Source organism: Genypterus blacodes, unplaced genomic scaffold (genome assembly GCF_046128005.1).
Source record: "Genypterus blacodes isolate CSIRO-AG114 ecotype Tasmania unplaced genomic scaffold, CSIRO-AGI_Gbla_v1 ptg000216l_1, whole genome shotgun sequence".
NCBI classification, from domain to species: domain Eukaryota; kingdom Metazoa; phylum Chordata; class Actinopteri; order Ophidiiformes; family Ophidiidae; genus Genypterus; species Genypterus blacodes.
The window spans coordinates 1,227,501-1,245,568 of record NW_027467015.1 but is presented as its reverse complement, the minus strand read 5'-3'; the positions used below and the strand labels follow the sequence as shown (position 1 = coordinate 1,245,568).

Here is an 18,068-nt window from a genome sequence, read left to right as displayed (position 1 = left end):
TGTCTGTGTGTGTCTTGGCCTCCGACTCTTTCTCTGGACTTTGATCATCTGCTTTAGCTGTTATTTTACTTTCATTTCCCCAGTTTAGATTATTTGCCTTCCCTGAATGTAAGCGGTTTACTGTGATTGCTTCCAGCAATCTTCTGAAATTTCCTTCAGGTGCATCATGTCTTCAGACCTTTCTAACCTCTTCATACTTTCAGGCACTCAAGCAGTTTCCACCCACTACATCACATTTTAAAGATTTTTCAGCCTCCGCTATGTGTGTGTATTGCGTCTTGTTAGAGTGGAGGCAAGTTGAAACTGATCTCTAAATTCAGCTTCTGGAAATTTAGACTTGATAAACGTGTTCAACTCTGAATAACTTCCACATAGTTGACACTTCACAAACAATACTATTTTACAGGCAGTTTCTGCCTTCATACTGACTCAGCATCTGTGTCTCTGCTTCATTGGCTACACCTATTGTTTATAAACAATCAGCTGCTTCAAATTATTTGAGCTTTAGCTGTCACTCAAACTGCTTGTAACCTGCATTTCTAGTTTTTATTCATTCTCTGCTTGCAAAACAAATAATTAAACTATAACACCATTTAGCCACATAAACATTTTTCTAGATGAACCATTCTTTTTTTTAAATAATTGCTTATTTTTGCCTTATCCCTGTGTGTGCAGAATATGTTCCATTTTTTGCTTTCCTCTCTGCCTTCAAGTAGGATATGAACATAACATGGCATCATTATCATCTCTGAATCATCATATTATATGTTGTTGCTGCTATTTCTGATCCGGTCAGATGTGGTCAATTTGAACTCATTTCCTCTCATATTCCTCTCTCGCCCACATGATTTGTAACTGCAGTCTTCGTCCAATGGGTACGAATATACTAGGCTACAGTGTGTAACAGAATGTTATTATTGTTGTACATACTTGGACAAATCAGCAAACTGCTTACTTGCAGACAATATTACCGACCCACTGGTAACCAAAACTGTAGCTCACCTTCTAGAATGAAGTTGAGTGTCGCAAAAAATCTGATCTTCTTTTCAATATGTTAGCAATGTCATTTGATGTATAATTGCGTGTTATAGCCTGGACCCCCGCCTTCTAATACAGTGGTCTGCTAATTCTGCAGGAATAAGCAGACTTCTTTTATTTATAACTTGTACAGCAGAGTTAACTGTTTTACAGAATTAACATAGGAGAACACCCTAAAACTGACACAGAAAATAATTCAAATATTTAACAACAGTAGAAAATAAATCATGGTTGTTAAGGTAAAAAATAATGATATTTAGACTAAGGGGATATTTACATTTATTTATAATTAAATAACGATTCATAATGATGGTGAAATTCTTTGGTTTCCATATATATACGTTTAAAGTTGATCCTATTTTTCATCTTCCCAACTGTTGTTCACCCGTATGCATATTTAATAAAATAAAAAATGTTTAACAGGTTCCCGCATCAGCCAATAGAATAGCAGGAAAAGTAAAAAAACACAACCCCGTCACGTCACGTCTCACTTCTGCGCAGCCGCAAGCGAAAAGGAAGACCGAGGGCTCACGACCCTATAGTGGACCATAAAGTCTCCATACAAAGGTACAAATATTAGTTTAGTGGTTGTTTGTTATCTTCTTAGTGAACATAAACGCCATACAAGCTCTCCTTCTTTCGCTGTGTGTTCACATTTGTCTTCCGTGCCGGTCGCGCGCTTCTCCTGTTGTTATGCTAACCGGCATCAGATAGCTAAGCTGCCCGTGTAGTACCGAGCCTGGCTGCGTTCCATTAAGCTAACGTCAGCTTTTGTTTGATTCGGCACTCGGAGCTCCGATCAGTCGGCGACCTCCAGGTCTCCGAATAGCCGAATTAGGGCACAGATCAACAATCGGAATAACAAATACTTATACATACTCAGTTAGTTATGACATTTGAATGACATGTCAGAGTCTTTATTGACAATAGCAGTCGTCTCTGTGTGTCGGTGTTCCAGGTAAACCGCATTATCCGCTGACTTTAGCTTCTGTGTGTCCATGTTTGTTTGTTGTGACAGCAGAGGCTGAAAATGCGGAAAGTTCCATTCATTTGTGTTTATTTATTAAGTTGAATACGTGATGTTTAAAATGACACGACGAGGGTTTACGGTTTTTAAGAATATTGAGAGTATAAGAGCGTTCTATTATTGTTGTGGTTTGGTTCTGTTCGTCCTGTGCAATGTTCGAGTCCTTCTAGATTCCATTACGAGTCTGTCAAACTGAGTGAAAACAAACAAGGACTCCATGTACATTGGGGTTGTTTGTTTTCAGGCTTAAAGTGCCAATTTCCTCATCCGGTTTCGCAAACTTCAGGTCGCCTCCCACAGCTCCTCAGCCTGCTGCTTGTTGACTCGTGGCTCATGAATTATTGATGTAAAAAATAGACTTTTAATCGCAGTTAAAGCTGCTTAGCTATTCCATGAAACATTTAGAAATAACAATTTTAAGCGAGATTGATTGATTGAAAAATAAAGACACATGAGACAAAGAAAAGGTCCATTTGTACTGAAAGCTGTCATTTCTATGATGCGTGAATGACACCTGTCCTCTCTGTGTCTCTGTGTTCTGTCCTCTCTGTGTTCTGTCCTCTCTGTGTCTCTGTGTTCTGTCCTCTCTGTGTGTTCTGTCCTCTCTGTCCTCCCCGTGTCTCTGTGTGTTCTGTCCTCCCTGTGTCTCTGTGTTCTGTCCTCTCTGTGTCTCTGTGTTCTGTCCTCTCTGTGTGTTCTGTCCTCTCTGTCCTCCCCGTGTCTCTGTGTGTTCTGTCCTCCCTGTGTCTCTATGTTCTGTCCTCTCTGTGTTCTGTCCTCCCTGTTTCCCTGTGTTCTGTCCCCCAGCTCTTAGGAGCTCATAACCACCAGTAAAGCTGTATAAGCACCGGGTAGAGGGGATTGACGGAAGCGGGGCGTCATACGGGGAGTTGCCTGCTGACATCGCCATGAGTTACAAACCCATAGCCCCGGCACCTTCTGGCTCTAACCACACCCCGCCAGGTAACTCCGCCCTTACCTCCATGCTCATGCAGTCATTGTCCAGCTGCCTCACCTGTCTGCTTTCTCTGCCTGTTATGGATCTGTGGATCAGTGAGAAGAGAGATTCCATGGCTGCTGAGTTTGGTGGCAGGTGTCTGTGTGAATACGGTATCATCATCTTCAACTTTAAATGCTCACTGTAGCCGTACCTGTATTAGAGTGCAAGTAACCATGGAAACAACACCGATGCATTATACTTGTGTGCCCCATGGTGTGGGGCTGCCTGCCGTGTGGTCATCTCATTATAATTCAGCCAGCTGCAATTTGGGGCACTTCTACACTTCTTCCTGTGCTTGTTTAACGCGTCCCTGGAGGTGGTATGCATGCTCTGTTATGAGGTGAGGCAGGTGTATGAGCAGTGAAGAGTCTGGGACCGCAGAGTGCTGTTAGGTAAGATGGAGAGATAAATGTTTCAGACGCATAACAAACCACACCAGCAAGAAGTTTCCAATTTGTTCATATTTCGCAATTTGTCCTGCAATCATCAGAACTTTAGAACATACAGTACATGCTTTGAAAGGTAAAGGCTTAGAATGTAGTTGAGTGTTGCGTGTGTTGGCGCCTGTGTGTTACATGTATTCTCTTCCTGGTGTTAGGCTCTAGCGTGCCGTCTCCATCGCTGCCCTCCTCGTCCAACTTCAGGCCAGCGTTCAGTGACTTTGGCCCCCCCTCTATGGGGTTTGTACAGGTGTGTGTGTGCTCTCACACCAGGGCTTTACTACACATGACCAGCTTCATGTTTCTAATTGATGAAGAGTATTATCTCATGTCTTTTTCATTCCCCTACATCCCCTCTTTGTGCCAACACACACACACACACACACAGCCAGTCAAAGTGTCTCAGGGGTCGACCTACAGTGAACTTCTGTCTGTCATCGAGGAGATGAGCCGCGAGATCAGGCCGACGTACGCCGGAAGCAAGAGCGCCATGGAGAGGCTAAAAAGAGGTGACACACCCTCACACACATGCAGGCCTTTAGTAACTCTCACATGGGACTCATGCCTCCATGCTGTGGAGGATTGGTTTGTCACTAAATATGATTAAAAAAGAAATACCTTAGAAAAGAAAGCCTGAGTGAGTATAAGGAGTCTTGGTAAATAAAATGAGCCTTCGTGAGTCTAAGAAGCCTAAGTGGGTCTAAGGCGCCTTAGTGAATATAAGGAGTCTTAGTGAGTATAAGGAGCCTTAGTCAGTATAAGACTCTTAGTGAGTATAAGGAGCCTTAGTGAGTATAAGAGTCTAATTGAGTATAAGGAGCCTTAGTGAGTATAAGAGTCTTGGTGAGTATAAGAGTCTTAGTGAGTATAAGAGTCTTAGTGAGTATAAGGAGCCTTAGTGAGTATAAGAGTCTTAGTGAGTATAAGAGTCTTAGTGAGTATAAGAGTCTTAGTGAGTATAAGAGTCTTAGTAAGGAGCCTTAGTGAGTATAAGGAGCCTTAGTGAGTATAAGAGTCTTAGTGAGTATAAGAGTCTTAGTGAGTATAAGAGTCTTAGTGAGTATAAGGAGTCTTAGTGAGTATAAGGAGCCTTAGTGAGTATAAGAGCCTTAGTGAGTATAAGAGTCTTAGTGAGTGAGTATAAGAGTCTTAGTGAGTATAAGAGTCTTAGTGAGTATAAGGAGTCTTAGTGAGTATAAGAGTCTTAGTGAGTATAAGAGTCTTAGTGAGTATAAGGAGTCTTAGTGAGTATAAGAGTCTTAGTGAGTATAAGAGTCTTAGTGAGTATAAGAGTCTTAGTGAGTATAAGGAGTCTTAGTGAGTATAAGAGTCTTAGTGAGTATAAGGAGTCTTAGTGAGTATAAGAGTCTTAGTGAGTATAAGAGTCTTAGTGAATATAAGGAGTCTTAGTGAGTATAAGGAGCCTTAGTCAGTATAAGACTCTTAGTGAGTATAAGGAGCCTTAGTGAGTATAAGAGTCTAAGTGAGTATAAGGAGCCTTAGTGAGTATAAGAGTCTTAGTGAGTATAAGAGTCTTAGTGAGTTGAGTATAAGGAGCCTTAGTGAGTATAAGGAGCCTTAGTGAGTATAAGAGTCTTAGTGAGTATAAGAGTCTAAGTGAATATAAGGAGCCTTGGTGAATCTAAGGTATACTGGAGTAAGAAGTGTAAAATAAGTAAATAAATAAACTCACAGTCCCAAATGTGCTGCTGGTTTGAAATCTCACGCTTTCTATTTTGCAACGTTCAAACTGTGAATGATGATATTGAAAGTATTAAGGAACAGTCACAGAGAGCCGTGATGTTAACACATTTGTGTGCGTTACAAAGACCCATCATGTCCGCCGCTGCAGTGGGGACGTGAAGCAGCTGGAGATTCCTTCGCCTCATTCAAGCTTTTTCTTAGATTTAGCCCAATTATTTTCTTCTCTCCCGTAGACTGAGACTAAAGGAGGATGAGTCAGAACCGGCTCTGTCTGGCCCCAAAGGAGGTCCAACACAAACCACACCATTGTCTTTGTTCATCTTGCAAACACGATGAAAGGATCCAAATTGGCGCTCGTTTTACTCAAATTGTCGGCTCTGCTGATACGGAGCACATAGAGCTGATCTACTTTGAGAGGAGCTACTGGTCCTCCATCTTACTCATGCTCTTGAAGTGGACACGGTTCAAGGCGTGCTCTTATTTGCACAACAGAAGATATTTAAGCTGACTTTTTCCTACTTAGTGACTACTGTAAAGACATGAGAGCATCTGGGCTGCTGCTGTAAATGCAGGCATCTCTTTTGTTACTGAAGCATCCCTGATGTTAACACTCTTGGCGTTGTGTCTCTGCCTCGTCCAGGTATCATCCACGCCCGTGCACTGGTCAGGGAGTGTCTCGCAGAGACGGAGAGGAGCGCCCGCACATAACCCTTCATCTCCATAGTAACCTGTACTCACACACTCTTCACCTGTTTTCCAACTTCTCCCTCCCACCCTCGCTCCCCTCGTCTCTCCTTGATTGCGTTTTATGGGCTGTGTTCCGTCTCTGCCTGGTCTTGTCCCATCACTTCCCCTCCCTCCCCTCATCTTCACAGCCTTTCTTTGACACGGGGTGTAAATCAAAGGTTCTCCTGGTTGTAAGCTCTCCAAGCGGTTTTGTACCTATTTCTAATCAAGGATGCGTTGAACTTGTTTTAAGTAGAACCACTGTATATTTAAAAGCTATTCCCTGTTAAATGAATGGGAATAGTTTAAGTCTGGCAAAATTGTCATTTTTATATTTAATAATGAGATCGACTGTATAAATGGCATCGGCCCTCAAGCCAATGGAACGCCAGCGCACCCAGAGGATCAGGGAGGCGCCTTTTGTTTTTCTAATCCAAATAATTGATTCGATTAAACCCCAGGGCCATTTATTATTTCCTCATTTTCATATTTTGTAGAAGCAACACACACACACACACACACACACACTATAAATTCTCTTAATCTCAAGAATTCTGTACATCTCAAGTCAATTTGTTAGTATGGCAATTTTGTAAACCAGATTTTTGCAATTCAGTATGTATATCTTAATTAAATAACTAAAAAAAAAAAAAAGTTTCATGTTTTTTGTGCTTGAAACTGAAGAGTTGTTATTTACCTGTATTTATCTTGGTGATGAAAATATTCTATTGTGTGTAAATTGCCTGTACAAATGTATAATCCCTTCTTTCTCCAGGTAGAACTGAAGCTGCTATGTAAAAGTGCAAAACAAAGGATAAACACAATTTTATTTTCAGTTAAAAGAATTGCAATAACATCTCCCCTCAAACACGTGAAGCGGAACGGGCTTCCTATGAGAGCAACCAAGGAGCTTCAGAGTAAATATTAACAAAAAAACAATAACAGAATGGTAATATTTTAGTACATGATAGATATGAAATCAGACAAAGAGGGGAAAGCAAGATAAGTCGTCCAGGTGTGTGTCATGCAGTGATTGTCACAGACAGGTTTGTCCAGTCTCAGCTTGCAGAAGTCTCCTGCTTGTTCCACAGCTTTCGCTCAGTGACCAGAGGGTGAAGCACTTCAGGGCAGAGGTGTGTGTGTATGTGTGTGTGGTGTCTTACAATGCAATTTGTCTTACAATGCCTGTCAGTTGTGGAGAAAGAAAGTTATTGGCTGGAGAATTGCAATATTTCCTTGTTGGCCAGGGGTTTAAGGAATAATCTGATTTTAGGGCCGCCCTGCATGTTTTAGAGCACAGTCCTGTGGTGCTGGTGGGATTATGGGCTTTCATAAAAACACTGACAATGCACAAACGAATGGACTAAACATTTAGGAAGCGAGGGGTCAAAGGAGCAAGGCAGTAAATACAAGTGAATTGTGTTTTGTGTGTGTGCGCGACCTAGGACTGAGACCGTTTGTGCATCTAGGATGGATGACAGCGTGAAGGGGAAAGTGTTTGGCTTTGGTGCGTGGATCAAATGGAAGCAGACAGTGGCTCCTGCTTTTCCTCCATCTTGGAAGTGAAGTCACAGGCGTCTTCCTGATCCGGCCCACAGACTCAACCCTGCCGAGAGGAAAGACACAAAGCCACATTATTCAAGGATCCCTCTATTAAAGTAAGAGATACTTCCATTGCCACAAAGGGGGTGTGTACACATGTAAGAAGGAGCGGTAGACTGACTGTAGTGGCGGTGGCTGGTGGTGTGTAGTTAAACAGTCCTTTGTAGCGACCCTTCTCTTCCTTCTCCTTGGATCGGATCTTGTCCTCCATGGCCCGCAGCTCTTTGGCTACAGAAGGTCCCAAGGAGGGATCCAGCTCCAATACCTTAGCAAAGTCAGATCTCGCCTCTGCCTCGTTCCACACAGCAGCGTGGGCCTTCCCCCGCTTGTAAAAGGCCTTCACGTTGTCTGTTAGGAAGAGGAGGGAACACACACACCATGTCCATGTGACTCTCAACCAAATGTATTAGATTGAGGGATTCTCTGATACAAACAATCTTACTGCTTGTTGTAGTAGATAAGGATAAGAACCAAACCATACCTTCATATTTGAAGAGCAGGGATGAGCAGTGCTCGATCACTTCGTAGTATTGGCCCTGGAGTAACTTGCACTGGCAGAAGTTAAGCAGCAGCGGCGTGATCATTTGGTCGAGCCTTTGCCAAGCTTCGTCTCCAGGATGCTCCTGAAAGACAAAAGGCCAATGTTCTAAAACGTATCTATGCTTAACTGTGAAAGTACCAAATCATTAACTGTCCCCCGACCTTCATCTGTATGTTTTTGAGGCAGGCGATGGCATTGTAGTATTTCTCTGTAGCCTGTTTGATGTGGCCCTGTTTGAACAGTGCGTTGCCCTCTTCGTGAATCTGAGGCACCGCTTCCAGTTTCTCTTGGTCCGTCATGGCCCACACATCCATCTGGAATGATCCTGGAATCAGCACCTGAGGAGAGACCCATCACAGACAAACGTTCAGCTCACCTTCCTAACCTGACACCTACATGAGGAGGGATCGCCACATTCAGCACCACGCCAAAGAGGGATGCTGAGATCCAACATGTCACGGTTAACGTGACATGAAGGTGATTGAAGGTGAAACATTCAGGAGCCTCAGTTTTGAAGCTACAACAACTCAGCCTCTGGGTTAATGAGGTTAAAATTTAAACAGTACCAGGGTTTCCATTCAGTCATTATGTCACTTTTGCACATTGTGATGGTTGATATTAATTCTGTCTGTGTCTGACTGTTGAGCCCGACAGATGAGCTCTGGCCCTGCAGTAACTGCAACTCAACTACCTGTTGAAATGTTATTAAAGGTTATTTTGGTTACTAAGAACAAGTACAGCGAAGTTTCCCTGGCCTCTTATCTTTAGAACAAAAGATGTTAATAATGACGCATTTTCTTTCTTTGACAACTAAAGGCAGAAACTGTCCTTGTCTTCATAGCACCCAATGGTTTGTGACTCAATCAAACACTAACCTCCAGAAGTTCGATGGTGAAGACGAGAGGCTGTGGACTGGCTTGGAGGTGATCCAGGTCCCCGTGTCCAAGAGAATGGTGAGAGTGGATCTGAGCAATGCCACAGCAGTGCCTCTGGCCCTCCAGGGGGTCCTTACCAGCACTGATATTCCTCAGAGACTTTGACACCAGCGGGTACAATGATGTGTGCTGAGGAGAGAGACGATTAATGAGCACAGTGCAACACAATGACTATCACAACAAACTCTGTTCAGCCAGCTGACCAACCTGAATGTCGCAGGTAAATTCTGCAACTTCGCCCTGTCTCATAGTGATGACCACTCTTTCCCACACAGCAAGTTTGAATTTCTTGCCCAAGATGAGCTCCATGGGTTTGTTCTGTCCTCCCATGTTTCTGGAGTCGTCCAGCATGGTGCCATTGCACAGACTGGTACGGTAGTGGAAGATCACCTGGTGCAGGAGAGACAGAATGAACACCACAAAAAAGTTAGAGAAGGAACATCACCCCTTCAATGACCTAAATCACATGAATACAACTGTTTTTCCAAACTTTAAACAACAAAGAAGGAGATTCAGAATAGGGTGAAAGGTGAAGGCACTAAGCATGAGACTCAGAGCAAGCAGAGGATAGAGGATGCCAGCCAGTTGTTTGGGAACATTTCACATAGAAACCAAGAGATAATGCAGAGGAGTGTCCACACTGCAAAAAGGTAGCAGTCAAGTCTATCCTGATGGATCATTTCTCATTCACATCTAATAGAATTATAAATTAAGATAACTTAAATTAATATCTCGAATTGGGAATTTACCATTTTAATATCTCCTTAATAAAAAAAATGCAGGAGGAGTACAACGCAGTGTTTTAAAACGTATTTCCTTGGCTTTGGATGTGTTTTTTTATTCTAGATATCAGATGTGGAGTATTTGCAAGATTATAGTCTGAGGTTGTTTTTCCCCAAATCAATCAATATGATCAATAAGTGACGCTGACTGCCCCTCCGACGCATTTCAGACAAACACAATCTGAGCCCGAGCACTTCCGACCAATCACATCAGCAGAAAAGTGACTGACAGGGTGCGCTGACCAATCACAGTTCACAAACACAGACCATCCTGTCCCGCCTACCTCTTCCACCATCAGAAAAGGCAAAACGCAGCTCGTCTTTACGCTAAATAACCACAAAAACCGCCACAGCAGCCATTACACACCGACCCGTCATCGGTGTTAGAACGAAAGCGTGCCGGTATAACGTGAAAGCCGTTCCTGACAGTTACAGTATAACGCGGTGCGGGTTACTGGTGGTAGCATTAACATTAGCTAACGTACTTCGCCGTATCTACCACCAACATCGGTTCAGGCGCGCGGACGCGAGCCATTCGGCCGCCGTCCCGTGTTACCTTGGTTCCATTGGGGAAGGTTGACAGCTCTCCTTTACCGGGGCTGACCAGTTTCTTTCTTATTCCCTCTTCGAGAAGATTTCGTGCCTCTTCCTCCATCCTTGAACGAGTCTAACTTCGCGACAGATGCCGAGTTTTACCGAAGATCGGATGGCGTCATGGCTCACGTCACTTCATGGCCGGATTGCGACCACAGCGCCCTCTACATGTAAACACCGTACATACAGTACAATGTATGTGATTACCATAAAAGAAACCAAACACAAAACATTTAAATATATTATTCATTCTCTCTAAATCTCTGAATTCACTTTACACATAATGTGACCTTATTCTTTTCCCCTCTCTCCTTTTCTCTCTCTCTCTCATTCTCTGTCTCTCATTCTCTCATTCTCTCATTCTCTCTCCCTGTCTGTCTGTCTGTCTCTCTCTCTCTCTCTCTCTCTCTCTCTCTCTCATTCTCTCTCCTCTCTGTTTCTCTCTAATTCTCTCTCTCTCCCTGTCTCTCATTCTCTATCTCTCATTCTCTCTCGCTCTCTCTCTCTCTCTGTTTCTCTCTCTCTCATTCTCGCTCTCTCTCTCACACACATTCATTCATTCTCTCTCTCTGTTTCTCTCTCGCTCATTCTCGCTCTCTCACACACATTCATTCTCTCTCTCTCTCATTCTCTCTCCTCTCTGTCTCTCTCTCTAATTCTCTCTCTCTCATTCTCTCTCTCTCATTCTCTCACTCTCTCTCTGTTTCTCTCTCTCATTCTCTCTCTCTCTCACACACACATTCATTCTCTCTCTCTCATTCTCTCTCTGCTCTCATTCTCTCTCCCGCTCCCTCTCTCTGTCTCCATGTCCAACCATCAAACACAGACAAACAGCAAGTCGGAACAGGTTGGTTTGTTTCTTCTGGTGAACAAATGTGTGTATATGTGGGCTTCTACTGTAAACGAATCTGTGCGTGTGTGTGTGTGTGTGTGTGTGTGTGTGTGTGCGCGCGTGCGTGCGCGTGTGCAGGCGTGTGTGTCAGTAAGTACTATGAAGGACATCTACAACATAAACATATCTGCGCCATGACAGTCTAGTGTGTGCCTGTAAATACGGTGTGTGTTTTGGGTCTAAAGAGGCATGTATACTGCTGGACTAGACTGGACGCCACAGTTTCTCCCCCAACATTACCCAAAGTCCCTCTTCAAGGCCCCGCACCTTATTTATGTATCTGTATGAGTCTGACCCTAGTTTGGCTGCCGTGTGTGCTCTCCATGTGATATCTGCAGCATTCCACCGTACACACACCATAGCAGTGTCTAGGCTTTTGGTGCAAGGCATTCAGGCATCAGGAGATGCACTTGTTTTTGTTCCTCTGTCCTCTGGAGGGTCTCAGCACACAGCGCCTCTACAGACAACTTTTTCCAGCGATTATAACAATAACAACAATATAACACCAACAGAGGGCGGTGGTGTTTGCCCCGTTCAGTTTGAACTGTGGACATGAAGAACAGCAGCAGCCCCAGTCTGGCCTCAAAATTACATTTCAGGCAGTGAAGCGATCTACAAATAAAGAATGACGACCGCTTGAGCCGCTTAACATTGAATCCAGGCCTGGTCAGGTTCAGGTGGGTCTTTAACGAGAGTCTGTGCTCATGGTCTGGTTCTGTTTAGAACTGGTCCCAGCTCATAAGTGGTGAGAAAGCCAGTCTTCTACAGTGGTTCATGGGTCAGATGCAACCGTGTTTGAAAAACAAATCATCTGAAACTTTCAAGTGAGTCAACTGACATTTGGTTGATGGAGTTGTAATTGCTGTGTGTTGTAATTGCCGGTCTCTCTCTCCACAGGTGTTTCCAGTGCAATTTTCTTCGTTCCTGGGTGTCTTCTCTTTATTCCTGGAGGTAAAGAAATGTTTTTAAACCCATTAAAAAAATGTATATATATTCGACTGAAAGCTATGGACATATTTAACACGATTCCTTGTATTTTTGTCCGTGGAAAAAGAAAAGGCTTCAAGTTGTTCTACCTGCTTTATTTTGAAAAATGACATTTCACAAGAGAAAGAATGACTAAACAAGAAAAAGAGAGGAAGTAAAAGAACAACAGGATGAGCAAGAAGAGTAAGCAAGAAAGACTGAACAGGAGAGGGAGAATGAGAAAAAAAGTGAAAGAAATAACAACTGAATAAGAAAAATGAGAAAAAAGTCAGGAGGAAAAGAACAAACTCTATCATCAGTGAAATTTGGTGCCGTTGCCCAGATGCTGCTGAGGGACGTCTGCCTGATTACGCCCAGTCGTTTTTTTTGTCATTTTCTCATTCTGTCGTTCTTTTTCCTGATCTTCATAGGTAAGAAAATATTTACATGCATTTTAGTACATTAGGTGAAATAAAAGTCCAACAATCCAAAGTTCTGAAATGATGATGAATGAATCAGCTTGTGTCATCCTGTGATGGCCTGGGGCTGAAGATGTGACAGTATAAAGGTCACTGGTGTGTCACAAGAGTGTTGTCCTCAGGCTCAATGGCTGTGGAAAACATAAAAACAAACTGAGGTCTGTCTGATTGATCCACACTGCTCTCTGGTGGCGAACATCGCAACAGCAAAGAGCTCTTCTGACTTGTAATTGATGGATTTTTGGGAGAAGTACTTTTAAACTCCCCAGCAGATGAATGAGGAAGAGGTAGGAGGAAGATAAGGGTGTAGTGATGTGTGTGTTTGAGTTTAGGCCCACAAGAAATCTGTGGTGAATATGAAAGTGTGTGTGTGTGTGTGTGTGAGAGAGAGAGAGAGAGAGAGAGAGAGAGAGAGAGAAAAATATTTGTCAAAAAAACTCTTCTGTACAGTCGAAGTTAACACAGGAAACACATTTTTTATTTCATTTGTCATTAATGATGACAGCTTTAAACAACACAAAATAATTTATCACTTTCAGATCTAGAGGGAATGTGTGGTTACACTCATTACAGATATTCAACGTGCATTTACTTACACTGTACACTTCCACTAACATTAGCTCCTACTAACTAAACTCAACTTAACTAAAACTGCATTACCTAAAGAAATCTATACTACATCAAGTTCTTACTACTAGTTATGACATTGTATACAAATATTGACACATTATAATACATTTGCACTTGTAGCACCATTCACTGTCTTAAATCATGTGCAGAATAATTTATGCTAGGTTACTGCATCGTTCACAGGCTCTCGTATCCACGTGCCTCTGTGAATGATTCAAAAGCCCGGAGGAGAAGATGCAGAGCCACTAAAGCTGATCATCCCATCACACTGCGCCTGAAATTGTCCGTCTAGCATCGACCCGCATGGGCCAAACCCTATTTGTTTGTTTCTGGTCCTCGTCTGGAGTCTGGGGAGTCGTTGTTCTGTTCTACAACGTGTAGATAGCAGAGGAGTCCTAGAAGGGCACGGGTCCGTAGTAGGTGTTGTACGCTGCCACGATGCCTTGTGTGTCGGCCATCTCATCGCAGGCAATGCTCAGCTCACAGACCTCTCTCAGGCTGCACGGCAGGGAGAGAGAGAGTTAGAGTTAGAAGATGGAGAAATCTCACGTGTTTTCCTGTTTGGTTTCAGTGTTCCGGTGTCAGGGTTTGTTTTTCCACACCATTAAACACTCAGCAGCAATTGCAGCTTCCTCGACCCCGTGGTTGTCTAATTATAGGGAATTTATAGGGGATTTACGTTGAGCTACAGCTCTTAATTAGAATACGAGGTTTAGTAAAGGCCAAGTGGTACCTTGTGGTTCCAGGGTCACTTAGTGTTCTACAATAAAGAAACAGTAAAGGTCTGTACCTCTCCAGCTGCAGGGGGCTGAGCTCTCCTGCAGCTCTTCTGCTCCTCAGGAGAGCAGCAGCCACGTCTCTCTTCACAAGCACATGAGCAGCTGAGGAACATCAACACATCACTTTAGTTCAGATGGATCGTCAGGCATTGCAGTTTCTTCTAATTTCCTCGTTAATGGAGCAGTAATTAATACGACATACCTTCAGCGCTGACAGACTCTGATGAAGAGGAGGAGGAGGAGGAAGAGGAAGAGCTGGAATCGGAAGCAGAGTCGGAGGAAGCGGCAGAGTCGGACTCAGAGGATTCAGAGGAGCTGGACTCGGAGGATTCGGAGGAGCTGGACTCAGATGCTGAGGAGTCTGATCCTGAGTCAGAGTCAGAGGCTGAGGAGTCTGAGCTGGAGTTGGAGTCAGAATCAGAGGATGAAACTGAGTCTGACTCTGGGGAGGAGGCAGGATCTAAGGCTGCGTCTGAGGGTGAGGATGAGTCAGCAGTTGCGGCGGGGTCATCAGGTGAAGCTTCCACAGCTGTGTCAGCAGCAGGATCCAGGACTACCACAGGTTCCACAACCACTGTAATGAGCACAGAGACAAGGACATGTTACTTCACATACCACAAGATCATAATGACATCCCTGACTTGCTGAGCTTCTCCTTACCTCCCATGGACCAACACACTGACAGGACAGTGGCGGCAAAGATGAGAGTCTTCATGATGCTTTGGAGTTAAGAGTCTTGCTGTGCACTTGATGCTTCTCTTCTTTGCTTTCTTGCCTTCGATGGCTCCTTCTGCTTCACTCCATCCTCTCAGGGTCAATATATACTGTCACCCACCTCCCTTTATCCAAGCAGGCCCACGAGAGATGGGATGATTGGCTGAGGAGTCAAATGTCAGTGCTTCGGCTTCAACGTGACATGAACTCTCCCACAAACACCCACGCAGCCCCGGCAAGGAATCCAAAAATTCATTCACCCACAGACAAACTTACACGGCCATAAAGCATTCTTGGCACGGGGCTGCGAAACAAACCAGCCAGGAAATCCGACAGGTTTGTTATTAAGTAGGTTGCACTTCTCTCTCCACCGCACACATGCTTGACGGACTGCTTGATCCTAATTGGGCTTCTTCATTTTTATCCGTCAAAGAGTTCAGATGATTCACGAATAAACATAACATTACTGAATATGGATCTGAAAATAGTCTCTGCGTCTGGGTTTGGGCACGCTGGGTCGGACTTTTCTCAGGCTGGATCCAACAAAATGCATTCATTTCCCTGTCAATCATTTTCTGAGGTTAAACCGATCATTTCTATGCTCTTCTTGTTTACCAATCCTGTACATCCCCTTCCAATTCAATTCAGTCTCCAGCCAGAATCGCAGGGGTATAAATAAAAATCAAAACCCCAAAGTCAGAAACAGAGGGGTTTACAGCTCTAAACCCTTTAAAACGTGATTGTATTTTAATCAAGGCGACCCAGAGTTGCCACAGTTGCCTCTCTAACATCAAGGTTGCCACTTGTGCCTTTTGCTGTTATTTTGCTGTACTCTTTGCCCCAAATGTGATCTCCCTCCTCCACAAACCCCAAACTACAGCCTGGGTTGACCTCAAGCTACTAATCGAGTGACACGGAACAGCAGTAAGGCTCGTTATGTGACAGAGTTTAATTAGAGTGTTGCAGTGTCCCACCAGAACCGCAGTCAGCGACTATTTAGGGATCCGATCCAGTCCAGGCGCAGGTCCCGATCCAGGCCCCGACCACAGCCTGCTTACCAACCCCGACCAACGACCAAACACACAGGCCCACTGGATGTATTTCAGCACAGAGCTCTATATATATCTGTATATCCCCATATATTGGATGCAAAGAGATATGCATGCGGGTTTGGATGCAGCTTCCTACTTTAGTGATACAATGCAGTTGTGGTTTGGAGTAAAAATGGTGTTTGGCTTTGCTGACACTGATGTAAACCGCGTTGCCAGTTAAATACGGTCTTAGAGTCCATACGTGTGTGTCTGTGTGTGTCCATCACAGCACACATACATCTCAGTGGCCCCCAGCAGCTTCATCAATCATACAGTTGATGAATGCAGTGGCTGCGCAGACTGACCTTGCTGTCTTTTGTGTGTATCACAGTCTGGGATTATTCCTGGTGTCGGGATTTATCTTGGAGCGAGCAGCATGTAATTTCAGCGTCTTGTCCGTTTCTGCGGATGCATTTGGAGAAAACAATCGCTACGGTCCCAGGGAATACACGGTCTCTCTGCTTTCCATCAATTTCTTGTTTGTTGCTGCATCTTGGCCTCTGTATCCCATTCATGGTTTCACCTTCCGGGGTCACACACACACACACACACACACACACACACACACACACACACACATATGCATGCATGATCTCTGTCTGTATGACAAAGGTAAATATATGCACACACACACACACACACAGAAACGGTGGCCTCTGTGCATGACAGTGACCTCTGCGTGTCAGATTTGTCTGTCACTGTTTACTGACTGCTGCAGTGCTGGGGTGTTACATAATCTTTGCCCTGCGCTCTGTGGACTTTGGCAATGGATTTCTGATTTTTATTATTTGTTGACTTTATTTTTACAGGGATAGTGAACATTAATCTGTATCAAATGTGCCAGAAAAGATGAATTTAAACTGTATACAAAACAGAAACGCTACCACGGAGAGTGTGAAGGGCAGAAATGGACACAAGCAGGGAAAACAAGATAACACATGCACACGCACACACGCGCACACACACACACACACACACACACACACACACACACACACACACACACACAAAGAGAATTGAGGTTTAATGAGAAATGAGGGCCAATTATCTTTTCTATATGCTTGAGGTCAAAGGATTTTCTTTTAGCCTCTGTAATGTTAATTTAAATCATAAATCATAAATCCATCATTTTGCAGAGGGAAACTCAGTGGGAATCCCCCTCAGTGAAACATAAAGGAGAGCGTTCTTTATAGGAAACGACCTTGCCATGTCTGGACGGCGTGCTGGGCCTCAGATGTACATTTCAGTACATTTAAAGCAGTAATAGAACACAAGCTCCACATCTAGACTCAAGCCTCCCAAAACCACTCAGGAAACCCACTGAGACGCACATAAACGTTACCACAAACATATCTTTAGCTCAGAGGGTGCCAAACTTTATATATACTGTATGTATACATTACATACATTATGTTATATTACGTTATGTTCTGTTATATAATATGATATCATATTGTAGATTTACGTAGCTTACTGCATCGTTCACAGGCTCTTGTATCCATTTACTGTATTTTGGAAATAATCAATCTTTATCACTTCACCGCATTCCAAATTTCATGAACTTTGTGATCTGACAATCGCTGAGTCATGATAAACCCAAATTATGTTGAATTATAAAATAAATAAAAATAAAATTCGTACTTAATTCTGTAATGTTGATAAAAGGATTTTCTGCTCAATTCTAGAAAGTTATTGAAAAAGAAACCAAATCAGATATGATGTAATGAGTATAGGATCATAAAGAATACATAAGAACTATAAGGGAAAAAGTGTTCCAGTTCATTCTTTATGTTGTGATGTTAACGTCATTTTAAGATCCTGACAAATCCTGAAATGAGCCCATCTGTATTTCTCCTCTCACAAATGAAGACAAATTATATAAAAATAAACACTAGGATAAATAATAATAATAATACTGTAATAATAATAATAAAAATAATAATAAAACCAGAAAAATAGGGCAGATGGTGTTTTCTTCTTTTAAAAACAATATTCTGAAACAAGACCTTGATTTATGATATATAAATATGTAATACACTTTTAGAGATCTTTATAGTTTGAGTTTCTGTTCCGCAGCACAAAGATGAGCAATTATCATCTTATTGTTCATTAGATTTGGGTCCAATCC

General features: G+C 43.1%; 3 protein-coding genes across 4 annotated transcripts; 1 reads left to right on the top strand and 2 right to left on the bottom strand.

The window, feature by feature from the left end:
- The first annotated feature begins 1,498 nt into the window (after window positions 1-1,498).
- cdk2ap2 (cyclin dependent kinase 2 associated protein 2) lies at window positions 1,499-6,576 on the top strand. 2 transcript variants are annotated; one of them, XM_076170259.1, is made up of 5 exons: window positions 1,499-1,605; window positions 2,873-3,028; window positions 3,664-3,755; window positions 3,894-4,014; window positions 5,850-6,576. In XM_076170259.1, the coding sequence occupies exons 2-5, from the start codon at window positions 2,974-2,976 to the stop codon at window positions 5,915-5,917; spliced, it is 336 nt and encodes a 111-aa protein (XP_076026374.1). In that variant the 5' UTR covers window positions 1,499-1,605; window positions 2,873-2,973; the 3' UTR covers window positions 5,918-6,576. The 2 variants fall into 2 exon arrangements, with proteins under 2 accessions (XP_076026374.1, XP_076026375.1); XM_076170260.1 differs by lacking the exon at window positions 1,499-1,605 and adding an exon at window positions 1,787-1,920.
- A 167-nt stretch (window positions 6,577-6,743) lies between these two features.
- On the bottom strand, window positions 6,744-10,510 carry aip (aryl hydrocarbon receptor interacting protein). The gene is made up of 7 exons (XM_076170257.1): window positions 10,352-10,510; window positions 9,221-9,403; window positions 8,954-9,142; window positions 8,240-8,416; window positions 8,019-8,160; window positions 7,659-7,885; window positions 6,744-7,541 (listed from the first exon to the last, which is right to left on the bottom strand). Exons 1-7 carry the CDS (start codon window positions 10,448-10,450, stop codon window positions 7,536-7,538), a joined length of 1,023 nt encoding a protein of 340 aa, XP_076026372.1. The 5' UTR covers window positions 10,451-10,510; the 3' UTR covers window positions 6,744-7,535.
- A 3,050-nt stretch (window positions 10,511-13,560) lies between these two features.
- On the bottom strand, window positions 13,561-14,725 carry bglapl (bone gamma-carboxyglutamate (gla) protein, like; the record flags this gene model as incomplete). Its single annotated transcript, XM_076170295.1, has 3 exons — window positions 13,561-13,854; window positions 14,147-14,237; window positions 14,338-14,725. Coding segments are annotated over 3 exons (582 nt in total), but the record flags the coding sequence as incomplete, so codon positions are not given.
- Window positions 14,726-18,068: the final 3,343 nt, after the last annotated feature.